Below are 19,720 nucleotides of genomic sequence, written 5' to 3'. Positions count from 1 at the left end.
TCCAGAGCCCTGGATTTAGGTGTCCAGCATGCCCATAGAAAATATTTGCTTCAGAATGTGATACATCAAAGTCCCTTCAACGAGGTGCCTAACATAGCCAGTGATGCCTGACTGTTAAGCTCCATTCCTTTATTCTGTGGCTGAAGGTGAGGTGTGTCCTGGTTTCCAGCAAATCTGTGGTATAGCATTCACTCAGGCTACATGAGACCTGGTTCAATTCCTGTGTAAGGTGAGTGAAATCTCCCATCTTCCTGGAGCATGCTGTTAATTAGCTGTCCCATGCCACGTATGGCAGTAGGACATTCCCTGGATGGCTAAAATTTTGTTTGCTAGGAATTGGACCAGCCAGATGCAGGGACATGGCAAAGTACCCAGTCCTAATCCTTGCCATCTTTAAGGACTGCTCCTTTTTTATTATGTGCATAGAGACTGAAGCCCAAAACCATTTCCCCACTAGGCAAAAGATTCTCAAACTCGGTCATATTGTTAACAACATCTCCTAGCAGCCAGGGCATGTGACAGAAACAGAAGACCTTATTGAGGCCAAGAAAAACAAAAGTGACAGATTCACCCACTAAGTGCAAAAGAAGGCAGTCCTGTGGAGGTACTAACACTTCCCAGTTACTCTGCTCTGCTCAGAGGAAAAATCAGCAGCTGGGCATCTTTCTGCCATCCCCTCTCCCATTCCCTGGGCTGCCACCCCATATGTGACAGTGACCAGCCTCTGGGCCACTCGGAAGTGGTCCCTAGCCACTAACAGTACAGGTATTGTAGTGTGACATTACCTGCAGAATTTTTGGGTTTGCCATTTGATCAAATTCTGTCGTGAAATTGCATATACTATAAATTACAATTAAATAAACTGTATCTCTATATACAATATTTATATTGTTTTCATAACAGGACGTTTGATAGTCTAATGAAGTAGTATAATGCTGATGCTAATATTTTCCTACACTATTAAGAAGGAGTAGCTCTACTCCTCGTTCTGAGTGGCTAACCTACTTTAATATGCTTGATCCCTAGGCAATTGTGACTGTGTGCCAGAAATGCAGAATATACCAGCAATTCTACATGTAGAACTGGCAGATCTACAGTTTTTCACCAAAACAGGAGACTGATCCAACTCCTGGTGAAGTCAGTGGGACTTTTGCTTTTGATGTCAGTAGGAACAGTAGCAGAGCTATGACAATTCCTAGCATAAAGCTTTATTCATTCTGATTATTGTAGGGAATTTTTCTAAACTTCTGTTACAAAAGACATGGAATCAGTGGTATAGACGGGCACAGATGGGCCAGTGCACCAAACTAAACTTTTTTACATCTAAAAGACACATCTGTAAAAAGACTGCAGGTAGTGACACAGCGCAGAATCTAGGTTGTATTTGGGCAGCTATTCCTCAATTTTAGACAGATTTTTTTGTTTAAGCTTTCTTCATTGTTCAATATTTGGTTTATGATCATCAGGAAGGTAGTTGTGGAAGCCAGTAATGCTTCTCATGGGGATGCAGTCAGAACCATAACCCACTAATAAACATAAATTAGGGTATAACTCATTTTAACCTCACACTAGAAAGCAGAAAAAAAAAAACAGAGAAAGAGTCTCTTGAAATAAACTTTAATTGCCATAAAAAGGACTGTAAAAGCAAAAATAATGTGTAGTTGAAAGAGCCTATGGATAACGTTTATTTGTGCAGGTAATATAAAATAGATGTCAAGCACTGGAGAGAAAAAAATATATGAAAAAATTAGATTTTCTGCTTCAAACTCATTGACTGTCAGTGTGGAGCCTTAGTCTGCATATTATTTAAACACATTGTTTGTTTTGGTACTGGAATGGTGAGAAGTGGTAGTAGGAGCAGAATCATAAAAATTCCAATAATGGGTACTTTTTTTAAGTACTTCTCTCAAGTTAATGAGATTATAAATATCATGCATATCAGATTGCATTTTCAAGAGAAACAAGTTTTACGTTTGTGGTAGAAAGAAGTACTTTGAACTTTGACAGTTCATACTTTCAAAAGGCAAAGAAAAAGGTTTTTGGGTGGTGTGGAAGGCAGAGTTCAGGAGTTTTGAATGGCTCGAGTTAGCAGTACTTTGCCTTCAACCAAGTATATTTTATGCACTGGTAAGGCAACAGCCAAAATGGAGTGTTTATGCTGTCCATTGTGTTTTAATGAAAGTGGAAGGGCAAATTGCTTTGCTTTTGGTTCATGGCAATGATCACTAAGCATAAAGATCCCTGAATCGGTAAGGTGTGTATGTTTTACTTTTGGATACTCCTGTTTTCTTTTAGTAAATCCATTCCATTATGAGACAAAAAGACCTATCTATTTAACTTTCACCTTGACAGGCTGTTTTATGTCATATTTTGTGTTTCTGCAGCACACCTCCATTCTCCATGCACGCACACACACACACAGAGTTTTACTTTGTTTAATGAGGAGCACAAAAATCTGCTGTTTTGATGGACTTTGGCACAAAATTCTTACAATACAAAATTCACTAAAAAATAATGTGGATAATTTGTTCATGGATAATTCGGGGTTAGTTGTTTTGTGAAAGACTAGATTATTGGCTTTGTAAGGTAAACTATGCAGAAATTGTCTCACAATCCCTCAGGTGTTTCAACAACTTTTTTTTCATTGTTACACTGAGGGAAAGATAATTCCTTACAGAACTGTTGCTCCACCACTAGCCTGGTGGCATCTCTCAGCAGAGGTGTTTGCACATAGGGTCAATCCCTGTTTTTATAGCTGTCTCCCTGCTGCAGTTGCAAGAGAAGGATTTTGCAAATGCATATCTTTACCCATTTAATTCTCATCAGATAGTCTCCATGCTGCAAAGGTTTGTTATTTTAACTGCAAGACTACTGTTCTGGATTGAAGACAAACACAAAATACCATGTTCGTGTTTGCTATTTGTCTCATGCAGCTTACCTGATTAGTTGCTGTTAAAGCGAGTGTATTACAAATACTTGTCCTTCAAGGCAAGTGAAAAGGGTAGCCAGTAACTTCAGTAGTGCCACTGGGAATATATTTGACCTCGCACCTCCAATCCCAACATTGTTTAACCATATCCCACAACTAGTGAATTTCAATTATTTGTTCAGAGGAGCCATTCATAATTGCCTGGTGTAAGCCTGCCTTTAGGATGCAAAGCAGAAAACAATGAAAATGCTACACTGGCAAATTAGAACAGCAGCACTTAAATGTATAAATTAAATGGGACTCTTTTCACAGCTTTCTCTTTCTATTCTGAGAGGCCTCAGTCTGGTGACATCAAAGACAGGATTATGTGAGAAGATAAAAACTTGATCTAATGTCCATGTTTGAAGTCATGAAAGTCCTCTTCTCTCCAAGCCAAAATAACCCTCCTTATAACACAATGAACTAGGGTCCAGGTGCAGGGGGGGAAGGTTTCGGCAAGGCACTGGGGATATCTCAGAGAAGCCAGAGTTGTGCATTAAGCCATAATCTTCCCAAATGTGCTAAAAGATTGTATGTAGGCTTTAGAAGCTTTGTTCTGTTGATTAATTTGTTAAGTCTTTCTTTTAATTGAAGAATGCTATTACGCATGTGGCTGGATTGGCCTTTAATGAGAGTTTAACCTGTTTCAACTACTCATAGGGAAATCTACATCACGATATATGAGGAAGAAATAGGGAATTCTAAAACACAGTGTCATCTAAGAGTACACTGTGATCATATGTTGCTAGCTTCTGTGCATGTTACACTCCATTTCTGATGCGTTTGATACACTGCCTATGGATTACAAAAGGATTTAGAATGTAAGGCAGAACAATGGGCTTTTTATACTTTGAAACGTGTTCCTTTCAGTGAGGGAGTCTTCTTCCATTCAAATATTCTCTCATATGGTGAAATGATCTGCTCTGAGTCTCTAAAAATTGTCTGATACCAATGCAACTTTTCGCCTTGTAATGATGTACACCTTTAGTGCTTCATAAAGAAGACTTTTGTTTTAATGAGAGCATCTGCAAAACACATGCCCTTAAAAGTACTTGCTCTTAAAACAGTGAAACAACTATCATGGGCTTGGACAGTCTCTCAACAGGCCATATTTTGTCATATTCAATTCTACTCCAGTGGTGGGAGAAGAATTCTCAGTGATGTATTTACAATAATTTTAAAATAATCTATCTAAGTATTACTACTGTTTATTTGCCTTATGTACATGCTTCCAGACAAACAGCTATGTTTTTATAGAAGTATTGGAACAAATATCTTTCACTCAGTTGGAATTATGATGGCAAATTGAATACTATTATTCAACAATCTGATTTTATACTGGCTTTATATGCATGATCCATGTAGCTACATATTTTGATGGCTGTAAAGTAGTTTAATTTCTTGCTTTTGTAGTTGTATCCAGGTACACACAATTTCTAACTGCCAATTCCCAAACTCCCTGCCTAGCTATATCTATGACTCGTAAGGTCATTTCTCCTTTCTCCTACTGAGTTTAAGTCATTAAATGCATCCTGCCCTTTTCATTTGTAAAAGGTTTAGAATTGGAAACTCCGTTGAATGGGAAGTTTATTAGTGCAAGATTCATGGAAGAGCCATCAGTAGTATCTTTGTTAAATTAGTCGCTGACAGACAGGGTAGTTTTGAATGTTTCTTCATGATGCAGGACACACAAATCAGTGCTAATTCTATAGGCTGGTAGCATATTAATTAGATTTCACCAGGATACATAAACCATTAGAATATGTGTTTTCCAATGGTCTTAACTTCTATGCCATAACACTTACGGGTGGATATTTTCTTCCGGTATAGCTTTCAGGCAGCACAGTGATGCTAAAGTGATTGGATAAGTACAAAGAAAGGTTTACATTATTTGATGATGGTGGGAAGGCCCTCATAGAATATTTTCAAGATGTTAAAGGGGAAGCAACTTTAATCCTGCAAGAGGCCCTTGAGGCTTCTTTTAGCATTTGTTGCTCTGGGTGGTCCAGCTGAATCCTTTGTGATCATTAGGGTCCTCCTAAGCATTTTGATGACAATACATTTCGTGGAAATTCTTGGGATGAGGGCCTGCTAGAATATTTAACAAGCTCTCAGCATCCTTTACTGCTTCTATGCAGCTTTCATCCCCCCCATCTTTCTGTATTTTGTCTCTGCTAGATATGGGAGCAGGAAAGGTTTGGTAAGCGAAATAATTGAGAATAAGTAGAGAGTTGCATAACCAAGAAGAACCTGGTAGTGTCCATGATAAAGCTGAAAGCAGTTGCCTAATTGGGAAGGTGTAAAACAACAAAAAGCTGACATCCATCCATCTATCCATACTTGGAGCCAGACGCTGCCATCTGTCAGCATCAGGACCTCGAGGCACAGTGGTGCAGTTCTTCCAAGGAGCCAAAGCTCCATGGCCCACAGAAAAGGGATAATGCTAATTAGAAGCCACAAAGCTCAAAGGGATGAGGAAACCTGATTAGCTAGCTTAGCTTAGTAAGAAAATGAAAATTTTGGCTCAGATATGGCTCAAAGGAAACAGGAAATTTGTCTGAATTCAGACTGAGGCAGTGCTGGGACCCAAAGCTTATTTTCGTGAGAGTGCAAGTGGATTTTACTGCTTGCTTCCAAGTAGGACAGGTACCAAAACCTACCCCGGAGTTTTAACAATTCAATGTGTTATTTCATAAGCCTTTAGTTGTTTTCATCTATGCGTTTCTCTGAATTGAATTAAAAGGAAACTATCAAAATAAAAGACTCTTCCCATGAAAGAGAAAAGAAGAGGAAGTTGCAAGTGAGGCTTGAATCAATATTTGTGAAGTTTATATGCAGCCTCTGACTCTGCTACCAGCTACTGAAGCAAAGTTAGGTTTTCTTTCTGTTCTCCACCTGTAAAATAAGACAGTAGTACCTTTTTTTTGTTCTACCTCTATCTCTGTTCAACATCTAGCATGAAAAAACTTGATCTTGACTGGATCCCTGATTTCCTGAGTGTTTAGTCTGAAAAAATGTACTTCACTTCTCATCTGACTTTCAAGTTCCCAAGAAATGAAAATGTTTTAGCTTTCATATTTTTTTACCTATTCCTTTGTTATGATGGTGCCTTTCACTAAGGAGATCCTGCAGTGTTTTCATCATTTGGCCTGGTGGGCTAGGAAGTAGTGTTCCTATAAGCATAGCAACAGTACTGAAAAGTTTGGGAACACGTAAAGAAGTCTCTGAATGTCCTGGTTATACTGGGCCAAAGTAATTGAATCCTTACCTTTCATTATATCCACCAGAAAGACTTGAATAGAAACTGCGTGAATTTACCCTTCGTCTTAGCTTCCTGTGGCTGCTGGGGGAAATACCACCTGGATGTCAGTATCCTGATTAAATATTTAACAAGAAATTTGAAAGTCAAAGAAATATCAAAAGTAAAAAAGTCTTCATCTGCAGCAACAAAGATGAATTTTGTGAGTCATCTTCAATGTGCTCTCGTTAATTTTAATTGAGTAAAAGCCATTGAATATCCCTTTCATATTTAAGACCCCAAAATTTATTTCTGAACAGTTTGTGAATCTTTCTCCATTAATAAGCCGATCCATGCACAATTCTGATTCCTTTAACTCGTTGTCTGTAAGTATTATGTAGAATTTTCAAAATGACCTTCCAAAATTTTGAGATTGAACTATTACATTTCACCAAGCATTGGCAGTCTTGGGAACCTTCTCCATAAATTTCCAACGTTCTTGTATTAGATTCTCAGTGTAATTTTTGGTGTTTTAAATCTGGTGTTTTTCTTTCAGTAGTTGACAGCATTGTTGGCAAAACATGTAAGTGAGTGAAAAGTTAAATCATTTAAAGAAAATTCAGTTTATCAACTCTATAATATTTTTGGTAACGCTTACCAATAAGAAAATGTATCTCATAGGCAACTAGGATGTTCCCACCAGTACAATGAAGTTGATTTGTATGCCAGAGGTTTTCTTTTCCTTGACTGAATCATGTGACAGTAAATGATGCTATAATGCTATAAATTAAAGAAAAGGCACACGACAATCCCAAGGCAGGGATAGTTAACACCAGGATGAAAAAGTCCAGACTGAAAGGGTATATGAAAGCTTTCTTGTTGTTCAAAAGAGTTAAATCCCCCCCAGAAGAGGAGAGTGAAACCTCTGTAGCGATCTTGCAGCTAGCCTCCACACAAAAATTTTTGTGCTAGAAAGATATGCCCTTAGCAGCCAGCAGTGACCAATGTCTTCCTGCCTTCCCCTGACGTGAATTAAAAAAAAAAAATCCCCACTCCTCACTTCTGGGACTTCCACAAAACTGCTGGTAGTCAAAAGATGCCTCTCTGATGGCAGAAAATCACTGTCACTAATGTGGTTCCACTCTTCTTCATGGCCATCTAAATAGGGAGCAGTTCCAGGTGGCAATTTTAATTTTCAGCAAATCAGAGAAATGTGATCAAGTTCAGCAGTTTTCTGATTCCTGGCTGGGATGAATGTGAGTTTGTGATGCTTCTCAGGCATGATAAGGAAAACTAAATCTGTTGACAGCAGGCTTAACTTCCCCAAAAGAATTCTTCTCACTGAAGAAATTGTAGAGTGTCAGTAGCTGAAAAAATGGCATAACATCATAACATCTGTTAAGCTAGTATTTCTTCACAATGAATAAACAATTAATTACAAAATTTCATACTCCAGGAGAACTTAGGAGGAATTCACTGTCAAACTGGGAGAAGACAGATTGCAAGGTAGACACTTTCCAGTTTGGTACCATGGAGTTGGAGACACAATCAGAAATGCATAAAACTCAGTGTAGTAGATAAAAAAGTACTGTGCAAGGAAGGAAGAAATGGAGGTGACAATAAGAATACCATATGTGTGCTAAAAGTAACAGGAATCCATGAGAACTTCCAATTTCTTTCTTGGCCTTCATTCATATTCCTGCACATTCAACGAGTTTTCTACTCATTTGTCGGAAAAGGGAATCCTCTGAGTTGCTTGTGTCCGGCAAGCTTCCTCAGATACCTTTGTTACAAGACCTCAAATGCATAAAATTACATGTCATGTTACTTAATTTAACATTATTTTAGTGTATAGTCAGCCCTTGTGTGAGGTTCTAGTCCTCCTTTACTTACACTGATAATTTGCCAGGCACCATGATATAAAACTCTTTACTGAAGGTCTGTTCACTATTCAGTCTATTGCACTACTTTTATTTTCACTAAAAATCAGTTACCACAGAAAAGCGTGAAGCTGTTCTGTCATAGCTTGCATTTGATGCATGCAAGTTGCATTTACCCCATTTTATGCTTGTATTTGTTATTCTTTCCTTCACAATTCCTTGTCCTTCAAAATAAAGTCAGCCTAATAAGTTGATGTTTTTCCATATATTTTTCCTTCATTTGTCTGGAGGTTTGTAGATGAAACACTTTGATGGCACAGAGATGGATTTTCAAAGCAGAGAATGTCTTGAAATGTAAAATCTAGAGCAATATGCATTTTGACCCCAAATTTAAGCCCATGTTTTCAACATATTGGTTTGTTTATTTGTTTTCTGCACTGAAGTTGGTGAGTAAATTGGAGCATTTGCAGTTTTTAAAAAAGCTTATAAACAGATCTAATGTAAAGATACCAGAAGCTCAATAAAGATTTCAATTCACATTTATTTCACTAGAGTAACTGATGTAACTTCATTTTGAAGATGTATCGTATTCATCCTCTTATGGTCTTTATGTCTGTTGCAAATGCTTGAAGAAGCAGCAATAAATCGAATCTCTTTCTAGCTCTCATTCCAACAGTCCTATTCAGCTTTAAAAATTTTATATTGTAATACTCAGCCAGCAATGTACCATGTTACACTGTGCTTTGTTCCAAGCTCACATGTACCAGGTAAGGTTTTCACAAGCAGTCAGGAACAATCAGTTAAACAAGATGTAAGCACCTACCAGTTACAGCCATACATTTTATTAAGCATATGAAGTATCACAATAATTTGCATATTTACTAATCTGTTATGGTTCAAATTCATACCGATCACAGTTAAAAGACCACACGGCGATTAGGAAAACTCTAATTTCAAGCCTTAGGAGAGGATAAATCCAAATCACACATCCCACATAAAACAATAGGATAATAAAACACAAATGGCTACTACAATCATGTTACTAAGTTCTCTTACATTTTTCCCAGCAAATTATCATTTTCCAGTAGCAGTTCTATGGTGCAAGCAGTACATGAAAATATATTTTTCTCCTTTCTTTCTGCACTTTTATCCAGAATTAATCATTAATTGAGCTTCAGATTATTCAGATCATCATGAAAGGAAGACCTGATCCACAATGGGAGTTTGTTGTGTAGTATGCAGAGTTAAAAGCCTTTATTTGTTAGATTGAAGACTGATAACAAATACAAATTAGCAGTCCTTACCAGTAAAAGAACCCTTTGCCTAATAATTTGTTCACTGGGTAACACTGGTGTTCAGCCAAAAACCTACCTTTTAACAGTAAGGGGCAGTGATTAGTTCATAAAGAATATAAAGTTGGTTTTACTTTTTCAAATGACTGCTTTACGATGACTCTCTGGCTTAAAAACCGGGGCATCCTTGGTCCCTATGGTTGTTCAAAGGGTGGTTAATGTCTATTGTCCAATGTTTATTTTAATGAGTGATATATAATAAAAGCAGTCCATGCAGTGTGGGCTTGCACCTTTCTCCCAGGTCTTTTGTCCTAAAAACAGATTTTGAAGGTACTCATTGAAAATGAGTTCCTCTCCCAGTGTAGATTAAGCATCCATGTGAAGTCTAGAGAAATATTACAAGATTCTGTGGTATATTGTGGATGTCAAATGCATTAAAACTTATCTTTTAAAGCTCTGTGAAGCTCAGCATTAGAGAAGATTTTTCATGTGTCAGAACTTGATTATTTTCTCCTTCAAAAAGCAAACAGTTTCTTTTCACTGGTCCTGTAACCAGAAAAGGAGGTATAGACAAAAGTAATACACTGACACCTCCGTCAATGCCTAGAGCAGCATGGATGCCTCGGACATGCATGGCATGGATGTGCCCAGTATTACAGTACCAGGACACAGACATTTGGCGTTGCTTCTCCATCTTTGAGGAGATTCAAATCTGTACCTATACTCAGTCTACTCTACCATTTATGCTGGCATAATACAAAAAGGAGTCTCAGTCTTTCATGCTGAAGCTTTCTAATAGTTAAAATTGATTTCACCAGAAAATAAGCAAAACAATCCAGTCAGTGGGGCTCTCTCCTTGGAAAGAGGAGCTTGTACATTCCTGGACCATTTAAAGTATTTTTCACATAAAACATATGCAGTTAGCCTTTGGAGTTTGGATTCTTTGCATCTGCATCTCTGCATGCATCCATGATGTCTACTCTCCTATATCATACACTGAAATAACTTTAAAGAATTGCTTTGATTTAAGACACTTGGCTAGGAGTGGAAGTCACAGACCCTGGTCCCCTTTCTGATTAGGAACAATTATCACAGGTCAGCCCAAATGGTCATCTAGCCCAGTGTCCTGTCTCCAACAGTGAGCAAACAACAGACGGTCTAGAAAGAATAGGACAGGAAAAGCACGTAGTGATACTTTCAGAAATACATTACTAGCATAGCAAATCTGAGCAAGAGGTAGCAACTTTTTATGGAACAACCCTCAGTGGATTTATCTTACATGAATTTTCCAGTTGTTTCCAGTTTACCCATGTAAAATTTTAACACCCTCAACATCCTGTGACAATGAATTGCAGTATTTAATTATGTGCTGTGTGAAGTATCCCCTCTTTCTGTTTGCTTTGAACCCTTTTGATGACTCCCTGTTCTGGTATTAAGAGAAAGAATGAGCAAGTGTGCCTTAGTCACCTTCTCCAGGTCTCTCATGATTTTGTAAACTTGTCTTATACATCTCTGTATGCCCTTGCTTTCCGTGCTGAAGAGTCCTAGACTATTGAATTGCTACTTGTACAGAAGATGTACCTTTGATTATCCCATCTGATTCTCTCTGTATCCTGCCAGTTTTAATGAATCTGTTTTTAGGTGTGAGGAACTCACAGAACTTCCTGATGCATTCCAGTTTACTTAGGATTTAAACAGGGACATGGTATTTTCTGTTGTGTTCCCTGTTCCTTTCCTAGTAATTTTGCTTTTTTCACAGCTAATGACTATCAAGCCAACATTTTCATAGAGCTATCTACTGTAACTTCTTAAGAATCCTAAGATCAGGACCTATCGTTATGTATATAAAATCAGGATTATTTTCCCCACGCCTATCAGTTTGAGTCTATCAACAATGAATTTCTCTTTCCATTTTATTATCCTCTAACTCAGAGTGGATGTCTTTCAGCAGCTCCCAATTTGTCAGCTATTATTTTTTATTAGTTTGAATGACTTAATATTAGTAAACATTTGTCTGTAACTCACCTTTTACAAACCACAATTATGAGTTTCTGGGACACCCAACAAGAGTCCATGTGGTGCTCTGCTGTGAAAATTTGCCATTTACTCCTATCCTTCCTTCCCTGTCTTTTTCAATTATGTGTTTTCTCCAATGGCTGTTGGACTCTGCCTCTGTAGAAAAGCACCCGGGCCCTGTGGCTTATTTGACACTTCATGAAGCTTCCATTTGTTGTTGCTGTGTAATGGCGTCACTTCACCAAAAAGCATAACTCTTCTCCATGTGCCATTTTGGAGTTGACTGGTTTTGGTACATGGATGTGAATTTGAATCCTTTTGAGCTGAAGTGATCTTGAACTTAGATTTCCTTCAGAGGTTCTGAGAAGAGTGCTCTAACCATTAGGCTTTCCTACATGGGCAGTGCCAGTGACCGCATTGTATGAGCAAAGAGGGAGGACCACTGATTCTTTAAAAAAATTAGTAACATACTTAAATATGCCAAGGATAGGGGCCTGTAGGCAGTAAATTTTGGTATTTATCATATACATATCTGAAATTATACCTGGTTTATCTAACTACAGCTGGTTAATCTAACCATATGTTCAGCAAAACTCCAGAAGCAGAGGTGGAACTTTACTTTTTGAAACTGAGATTATTACAGATTTCAAGCACTTACAGGGATGACTATATCTTAAAATAGGCTTTATGAATGATGATTTAAAATAAAGACTTACAATAAAAGGGAAAATCTGATCCCACAAGCAGCAGCGGAAAAATTCCAAGCAGATCAATTTCTGGACAGAGAGGCTTCAGGTTTGAGTCAATGGAGCCCAGATTTCAATTACAACACTGGTAGTTACATTGTAGCAGGTATCACTGGGATCAGAATATACCCACTGAAGCACTGCTATTGGCGAATTTCAGAACATAAAATACATTAATTAATTCTACAAATCTTAGTGCATTTGCTTTTCTTTCTTTACTTGCATGCCCTATGGACTCATAACACACAAAGCAATGCCTCGATTAGGAATAGTTTCCCATAGGCAGAAATAATAATCACTACATTAGCTAGCCACAAATAAATCAGAAGCATACTGGGGTGAGATCAATGCCTTTTCTTAGGCCTCCATTCTTCTAATACTAACTTTTACTTCATTACCTTTGGCAGCCTAATGATATGAAGATTAAGCTTGCTTGTCCTGCTTGCATCTGTTTCTTCTGTTTACAACCATCCTGCCTGCACCCACTCGGTAAAGGCTCAGCTGCCTTTTCTGTGCAGAACACATATGTCCTTTAAACTGAAGGCAAGCGGTTTCTGCATGAGGTGTACCAGTATAGTAGATAGACAAAATCTTGCAGTTAGCACAAAACTGTTCTCCAGTTTAATTTGTCAAGTGAAAATCTTATCCTTCACCAGTTTACACCTGCTTTTCTGCTTGGAGAAAAGGGTACTATTTCATTTCTCTACATCTTGTACCATCATCTATTTCTAAGCAGCACTGAGATTAGTTTTGTTTATATATTGAGATTTTTGGCTCTTGACACAAAATTTGTGTAATGTTGCAAGGGCTACGTTTAGAGATGGAGTTCTTAAAAATAAGGAAAAAATGTACAAACGAATTAGAAAATATTTCTCAATTAGTTAATTTTTTCTTTCTCTCTAACAATCTGAAACCAGCAGGTTCTAACCTTCTATAATTTTCATTGTACGAGCTACGAAAAAGGTCACCGTCTTTCGGTCATACAAAGTGTAGAAAACCGCCTAGGGAGTTACACCAAACCCTCTGGGCGAGTGACCCGCGGCCTGGACTCCCTGCTGCCCCGGGCTGCCGCTGACGAGGGAAGCCCGCTGCAAACCGGGCGCACTCACGGCACTCCGCGGCCGGGGCCCTCATCCGCGGACACCTCCGCCCCGGCGCGGGGTGAGGGCCGGACCCTCCGCCCCGCCTCGGATGCAGACAGACATCCTCTCCCGTCGTGACACCCCGCTGCGCCGGGCGCCCTGCCCCGGCCGCCGGAGTCTGTCGCGACACCTGTCCCGGCTGCCCGGCCGCCGCCTGCTCCCTGCCCGGGGACGCCGGGGGGGTGGCGGCGGGCCCTGTGCTTACACCCCGCTGCGGCACCCAGCTCTGCGGCGCCGTGCCTCCCGGACCGGCCTCCTTACGGCAAATGGAGTTTTCCCGCGAGGAAGTTTAGAAGGTTATCTGGAAGCTTTAAACTGTCCAGAATCCTCTGAATAACTCCCAGGAGGATTAGCTCTTCTGCTGCTCCGGATTTCCCATTCCTCTTGCCCCTTAGACCCAACTCAGCTTCCCTGAGAGGCTATGGACTGATATAGCGAAATAATATAATAAATATACCGCTATATTGAGAGCGGTATAATATAGTTAAATACATCGAGCTATATAGAACTAGTGCTATTCGCCATTTATTTGGGGGATTGCCCTTTTTATAAGCAACTAGTTTTCAGCAGCAGAAATACCGAGTTGGCTCCCTGACTAGAATGGAAGACAGCGGAGTAAAGAAAATGTGAAGCACTTTTTTTTTATTATTATTATTTCTTTTGGATGTGCGATCACTGCTCCGTTTATCTGGCTGCAAAACTTTTGAGGCAATTCCCCTTCCAGCCGATTTCCAAACCGTGATACTGATCCGTGCCTCATTAGCATAACATTAATATTAGTACTTTTTCAGCCCTAGAAATGTTATAATTTTGGAAATTAAGGTGTAACCCCCTTCTAGAGCAGAGGGAACAACGGGAAATTCAACTGTTCCAGCTGTGGTCTGTTCAGGTGGTCGAACAGACCCCACGAGTGTGCGTGGGGAAAACTTTGGATAGCTGGCACTCGAGGCCAAACAGGTTTGCTTTTCCTAGCAATAGTTTCCCTGGCTGGAGGTCCACCGAGAAGGACCAGCCTGACACAGCGTACCCTTCCCCAGAGGCTGGGACTGCGACCTGACGTCTCGGGGCACGGCAGGTCCGCCGTCATGAAGCCGATAAATCCCAGAAAGCGGCGGGGATCCAGCACCCACGGACACCAGTGACAAAACTCCAATTGCCTTCTGTGCGATCGGGATACGAGCGGGTGGCCTCTCCTCAGACCCGACCGCCGGCGCTTGGCCCCTGAGCTGCGGATAGCGGCGAGTCAAAGCGTCTCTGCAGCAGTAGGCGATTTACCTGTAAGACGTTTCTTTCCCTTTCCTCCCCTTGCTTTGCCTCCAAGAAAACTTTTGTGTATTTCTGTCAGTTTGGAGGGGGGGAGGGGTGGAGTGCAGACCTACCCTACGAGCCCGCGTTTCTTGACCGGTGTGAAAGGCGAGTATTTTAAACAGCAGCACCAGCAGAAGCAAATGAATAGATGGGCTTTAATGAGCATTGGTGTACAGCAGGGTACGGCAGCGATCACTCACAAACCAGCCGGGACTCATCAGCCATTGCGTCGCGCTCTGACTTCTGACCCCTCTGCTTTACACAGACCTCTCGTCTGTTGGAAGGTTGTAAAGTGCTTTTTCCCGAATAATTTTTCAACCGATCTTCTGTTGGCTCCCCTCACCCCAGCAGGTTTTAGTGTTCACACTCACGTGGCAAAGACGGCAAGCAACACATACAAAACAGCGATATCTGTGAGAGGGGCAAGGTGATGTGAAAAGCACAACGTACGAATCCCCGGGCTCGTTTTATTTTAATGAGAAACCGGGGAATTCGGACACTCACTCACAGCTTAAGAGGACAGGTCACACCTCAGTCCCTCCTACGGTATTGCCCTTCGATGTGAAACATTGGGATGGACTGTAAAAGTGTGAGGGGGAAGGACAAGTGATCCGTAGTTAAAGAAGCCCTTCGCCATCATTGTCGTTGTCATTTAAATTCCCACTAATTAATCGAGCTATTTAAAGCTTACTCTTTAAACAGCGAACATTACACGTCCTGAGGCCCCGCAGCTCTCCAGGGTCCAAGGCAACTGCTTTGCCCGCCTCTTTCGGAGCAAGATTTACGGGACGGCAGGGCAGAGGTTTCCCGTCCCTCGGGGAAGGGGGAGAAGCAGGGTTCGGTGGGGGTTTTACCCTTCTGCTCCACCCAGCCGCCGGCAGACTGCAGACCATCTCCCACAAGGCCCTGAGTTTCGCGGGACCTCCGGGCCAGCCGCCCCGGGAGGTGGCTCGACGGAGAGCCCGGGCTGCGCGGACACCCCGTGCCGTAGGCTGTCGGGGTGGCGGGGAGACCTTCCCTCCCTTCCTCCGAGCCAGCCCCTTTGACCCCGACTGTGACTTTTCACATCACCTCTCCGGCACTAACGATATTTAACGACGATAAAAGCTCTTACCTGCGACCTGGCTCTCAAATAATGTGATTGTACACAATAAAAACACAGACACCAGCAAGGGTATAGTCATGAGATCTGTCGGGTTTCCGTGCCGCACGCATGTCCTGTACTCCCTCATCCTCTCCCCTGGGAGCCTGGGGGCCTCTCTCCCCCCGACCCCCTGCCCTTTAGGAGTGCACCAGGACGGAGTGGAGGGAGCCCTTGGCCTCGGGAGTGTTGCTCGCGGCCTGTTCCAGCAGCGAAGCAGAGGCCGGGGAAGCGGCGGGGCAGATCTGCGAGGCGCCGACCGACAGAGCGGGGATGGCCGAGGCAGCGGACATCGCCGGCGACGGCTTGATGGGCACCGGGACAGCGGGCATGGTCTGTGCCGGCGGGTGGCAGAGCGCCTTCACGGGCACCCCGAAGGGTCCGTAGTCGGGGGACACGGGCACGCCGGCCACGGAGTCCATCACCCCCACGTGTGGCCACATGGAGTTCACGACGCTGCTGAGCTGGCTGGGCACCGGGTAGCCCAGGTGGTGCATCACCGAGGCCAGCGGCAGCCCTCCGGCCTGCAGCACGCCCTTGTAATCTCTGCCGATGATGTTCTCGATGGCGAAGGGGTGCTTGAAGCCCGAAGGCTGGCTGCTCCCGTAGGGCGAGAACTGCGGCAGCCTCCCCACGGTGGCGGCGGCCGCGGCAGCGGCCACGACCGCCTCGGAGCCCGTCAGCCCCGGCACCTTGCCCGGGGGAGGCGGCGGCGGCGGTGGCGGCGGGTGCGGGTGGAAGTAGTGCACCATGTGCGGGGCGGGAGCCGGGGGCTTTCCGGGGCCGCCGCCACCGGCCCCGCCGCTCGGCCCGCCGCCGCCGCCGCCGGGTAGGTGATGCTCGGGGCGCAGGACCTTGAAGCGCTTGCGGCGGCGGAGGAAGCTGCCGTTTTCAAACATGTCCCCGCAGTCCGGGTGCAGCGCCCAGAAGCTGCCCTTTCCCGGCTGGTCGGGGCGGCGGGGGATCTTGATGAAGCAGTCGTTGAAGGAGAGGTTGTGGCGGAGGGAGTTCTGCCAGCGCTGCGTGTGCTCCCGGTAGTAAGGGAACCGCTCCATGATGAACTTGTAGATGTCGCTGAGGGGCAGCATCTTCTCGGTCGAGTGCTGGATGGCCATGGCCGTCAGGGAGATATAGGAGTAGGGCGGCTTCTGGTCGCTGTACGAGCTCTTCCCCGGCCTGGGCATCGCCGCCGCGCCGCAGCCCTCCCGCGGCCGCACGATCCCTCCCCGCCGCGCCGCACCGGGCGCCGCTCTGCCCCGCGCACGGCGGGCTCGGGGTGCCGGGAACGGCGCTGCCCTGCCCCGCCGCCGCTTCTACATCCTAGGCGCCACCCGCCCGGCCCACGCGCGACCGCGACCGCCCCGCGGCCCGCCGGCGGGCTCCGCGCACGTCTCCCTCGGGCAGTCTCGCCCCGCGGGGTGCGCTTGCCTCGCTGCTTGCCGGAGAGGCAGCTGCCGCCCAGGCCGTGGCACCTCGGGGGGCGCGGGGCAGCGGCAGGTCCCGGCCTCCGCTGGTGTCCCCGCTTTCCTCCTGGAGGCCGCCGAGTCTCCCGAGCTTCCCCGCCGCCGCCTGGCACGCTCCGCTGCAGCTGGTACTCGGCACGCACCGAGGGCTCGGGAGCACGAAATTACCCGGGACCTCTGCAGAGACTGTGAGGAAAGAAATAAAAACGCCCCTCTCACCGCTCAGTCCGGTGTCCTTAAAAGTTTGCGGCGGGCGGCGGAGGCGAGCGCCGGGAGCCGGCGGGGAGCGGAGGCGAGCGAGGCGGCGGCCGCCGCGGCTGTGGCGGGGCTGCGCGCTCTGGCGCGGTTTTGTAACGATGCCCGAGCCGGGAGACCCCCGCGGCTCCTGCTCTCTTGCTATCACATGACAGCTGCTCGGGGACTTGGCGCCTCGTGGAAAAGGAGCGAGAAGCCGCTCCCCGGCTCCCCTCTCGCTCACACCTCCTCAGCAGAGCAAGGTGGAGCCAGGGTGCTGGGGAAACGCTATGTGAGGGCGAGATCCGCTTTCAGAACACAGGGCAGGGAACCGCAGTCTGAGCAGGGAAGCTCCCTCCTTCCCCCTCTTCTCCCCAGCCCTTTCGCAGCCCCCGTATCCGCATTCCTCCCCCTTGGCCCCTCGTTCCCGCACAGCCTTGCTTCGAGCAACAAGCGCAAAGGGCCCCCGAGAGCACCGCAGCACCGGGAGGTGGAAAACGGGAGAGGTCTTTCCTCGTCCCAAAGGCGAGTCGTGCCAATCATCCCGGGGAAACGGGCGCCAAACTAGCCCGGGAACCAGCCCCCGGGAAAAGCGGACCCTTTGGAGTAATCTCTTAACATCCCTTTCATTAAGTTTTAAAAGCTATGCGAAGCCTAGTACAAAAACAAGAGAGATGCAAAAAATCCGACGCTCGTATCGTTACGATCAACTCTTGTTACTGGCCGCGTCTCGTAGAAAACAGTGAAAGCACGAGCCAGAGCATCCTCTGTACGCTTCGAGACGAGCTACTTAGCGCCAGTGTTGATTTAAACCGGCTCATTAGTAGGACTCAATGAACAGTGCAACAATTCATATCTGTCCTCCAAACGTACTGTAACATACAGCGGGCAGGCTGTAGATTTGAGCAAGAAACAGAGAAGCCTGCTCTCTTTGCTGCCGCTAGAGTTGGAAGAAACCGTGCCCAACATCAGCATCTACCAGAGCTCAATTAGAGAGATGCTATAAGAGGTGTCCGCGTTAAAATTATTAGTCCGACTTTTACTGGCTAAATAAACAAATAGGTTGAAAGACCCTTACTAGAATAAAAAATAAAAAGAGCTCTCTTCAGCCCTCCCTCCCACGCCGGTGCCGTGGGTCAGCCGCCGCAGGTGCCCTTTCCCTCCCTGCAGCAGCGCCGGGGCCGGGGTGCAGGCAGGACCCGGCCTGCCGTGCCGCCCGCACTCCCCTTACGACATTGGGGGGGCTGATTTGAGCATCGAAGCGGGTTGTTGCTAGTTGGTTGTCTCTCTACGACTCAGGGGTTGCAGGTAGAAATGGCAAAGAGGAGCGGAAAAACAAAAAGGGAAAACCTTTTAAATGTCTACATGTAATCTCTGCTAAGGGGGTTGAAGAAATTACTAACTTAGATCCCTTCCTTAAGGGTATTTAATAGTGTTATACTACCAAGGGTAGTCAAGTAAAGAGCATAACCTAAGGTAAAGAAGAAACAGAATAAGTGGCCAAAATTTTGTAAAGCCAAATTTCGCGAGGAAGGGCGTGCTTTAAAAAAGTTTCAAGTTATTGTCTAAAGCATTCACTTTGCATCTGAGAAACTAGCACACAGTTACAGTGGCAGCAACATTTACATGGTGCGTCCTGAAGAGCTTTTCCCCGTATTGCCAGCACGGCGAGAGCCGACATTCGGTCGTCTTTCCTGATGTGTCTGTGCATTTTCCCAGAAAAATTTTTTCGTGTTTTACTGATTAGTCCCGTCCTAACCGACTAAAAACCCTGCTCCTATCCTCAGATTCTAAGTCCTGGATCTGAAAGTCATTGCCTGCCTCACCTCACCAGTTAGTAACTCTGCGTTTCCCCTACGGGTGCGGGTTAGCCTGGCCCTTTCGCAGACCAACCCTCTTCATCTCCGTTGCTGTCGGATTTTGTTTTTCGCGGGAGAACAGATCCAGCCGGAGCCCGGTGAGACCCGAAATGCTCTGTTTGCATCTGTTCTTCTCTGATCCCTTCCCAAAAGCGGCCGCTCTCAGAGGCAACGGTAACTCGCTATTTCGCTGGAAGGAGGTGGGGGAGGCAAGGAGCAGAGCCCCCGGCTCTCTGGACACCATCCTCCGGCGGGGACCTCTGCGGGAAACCCCCGGCTGCAGTGCCACCAGCCCTGTTCCCTGCGCTCCCGTCGGCCTCCAAGGTGGGACTTCTGCTAGGCAAAAGGGTGTCGGAGAAAGCCCGCATTTAACCGGTCTAAATCACGGTAGTTCTTCCCAAGCTATCGGAAAAGTACTTGCCTGCACGGGCTA

At 44.8% G+C, this 19,720-nt stretch overlaps 1 protein-coding gene across 2 annotated transcripts; it reads right to left on the bottom strand.

Moving 5' to 3' along the window:
* Positions 1-15,871: 15,871 nt before the first annotated feature.
* Positions 15,872-16,915, bottom strand: FOXB2 (forkhead box B2). 2 transcript variants are annotated; one of them, XM_068423737.1, is made up of 2 exons: positions 16,558-16,915; positions 15,872-16,437 (listed from the first exon to the last, which is right to left on the bottom strand). In XM_068423737.1, the coding sequence occupies exons 1-2, from the start codon at positions 16,913-16,915 to the stop codon at positions 15,872-15,874; spliced, it is 924 nt and encodes a 307-aa protein (XP_068279838.1). The 2 variants fall into 2 exon arrangements, with proteins under 2 accessions (XP_068279838.1, XP_068279837.1); XM_068423736.1 differs by having other exon boundaries at positions 15,872-16,915.
* Positions 16,916-19,720: the final 2,805 nt, after the last annotated feature.

Source organism: Nyctibius grandis, chromosome Z (genome assembly GCF_013368605.1).
Source record: "Nyctibius grandis isolate bNycGra1 chromosome Z, bNycGra1.pri, whole genome shotgun sequence".
Taxonomy (NCBI): domain Eukaryota; kingdom Metazoa; phylum Chordata; class Aves; order Nyctibiiformes; family Nyctibiidae; genus Nyctibius; species Nyctibius grandis.
This window is presented reverse-complemented; position numbering and strand designations above follow the sequence as displayed.

Bases quoted from the DNA above. Each gene is read 5' to 3' on its own strand.
- FOXB2 (XM_068423736.1), bottom strand. From the start codon at position 16,915: ATGCCCAGGCCGGGGAAGAGCTCGTACAGCGACCAGAAGCCGCCCTAC.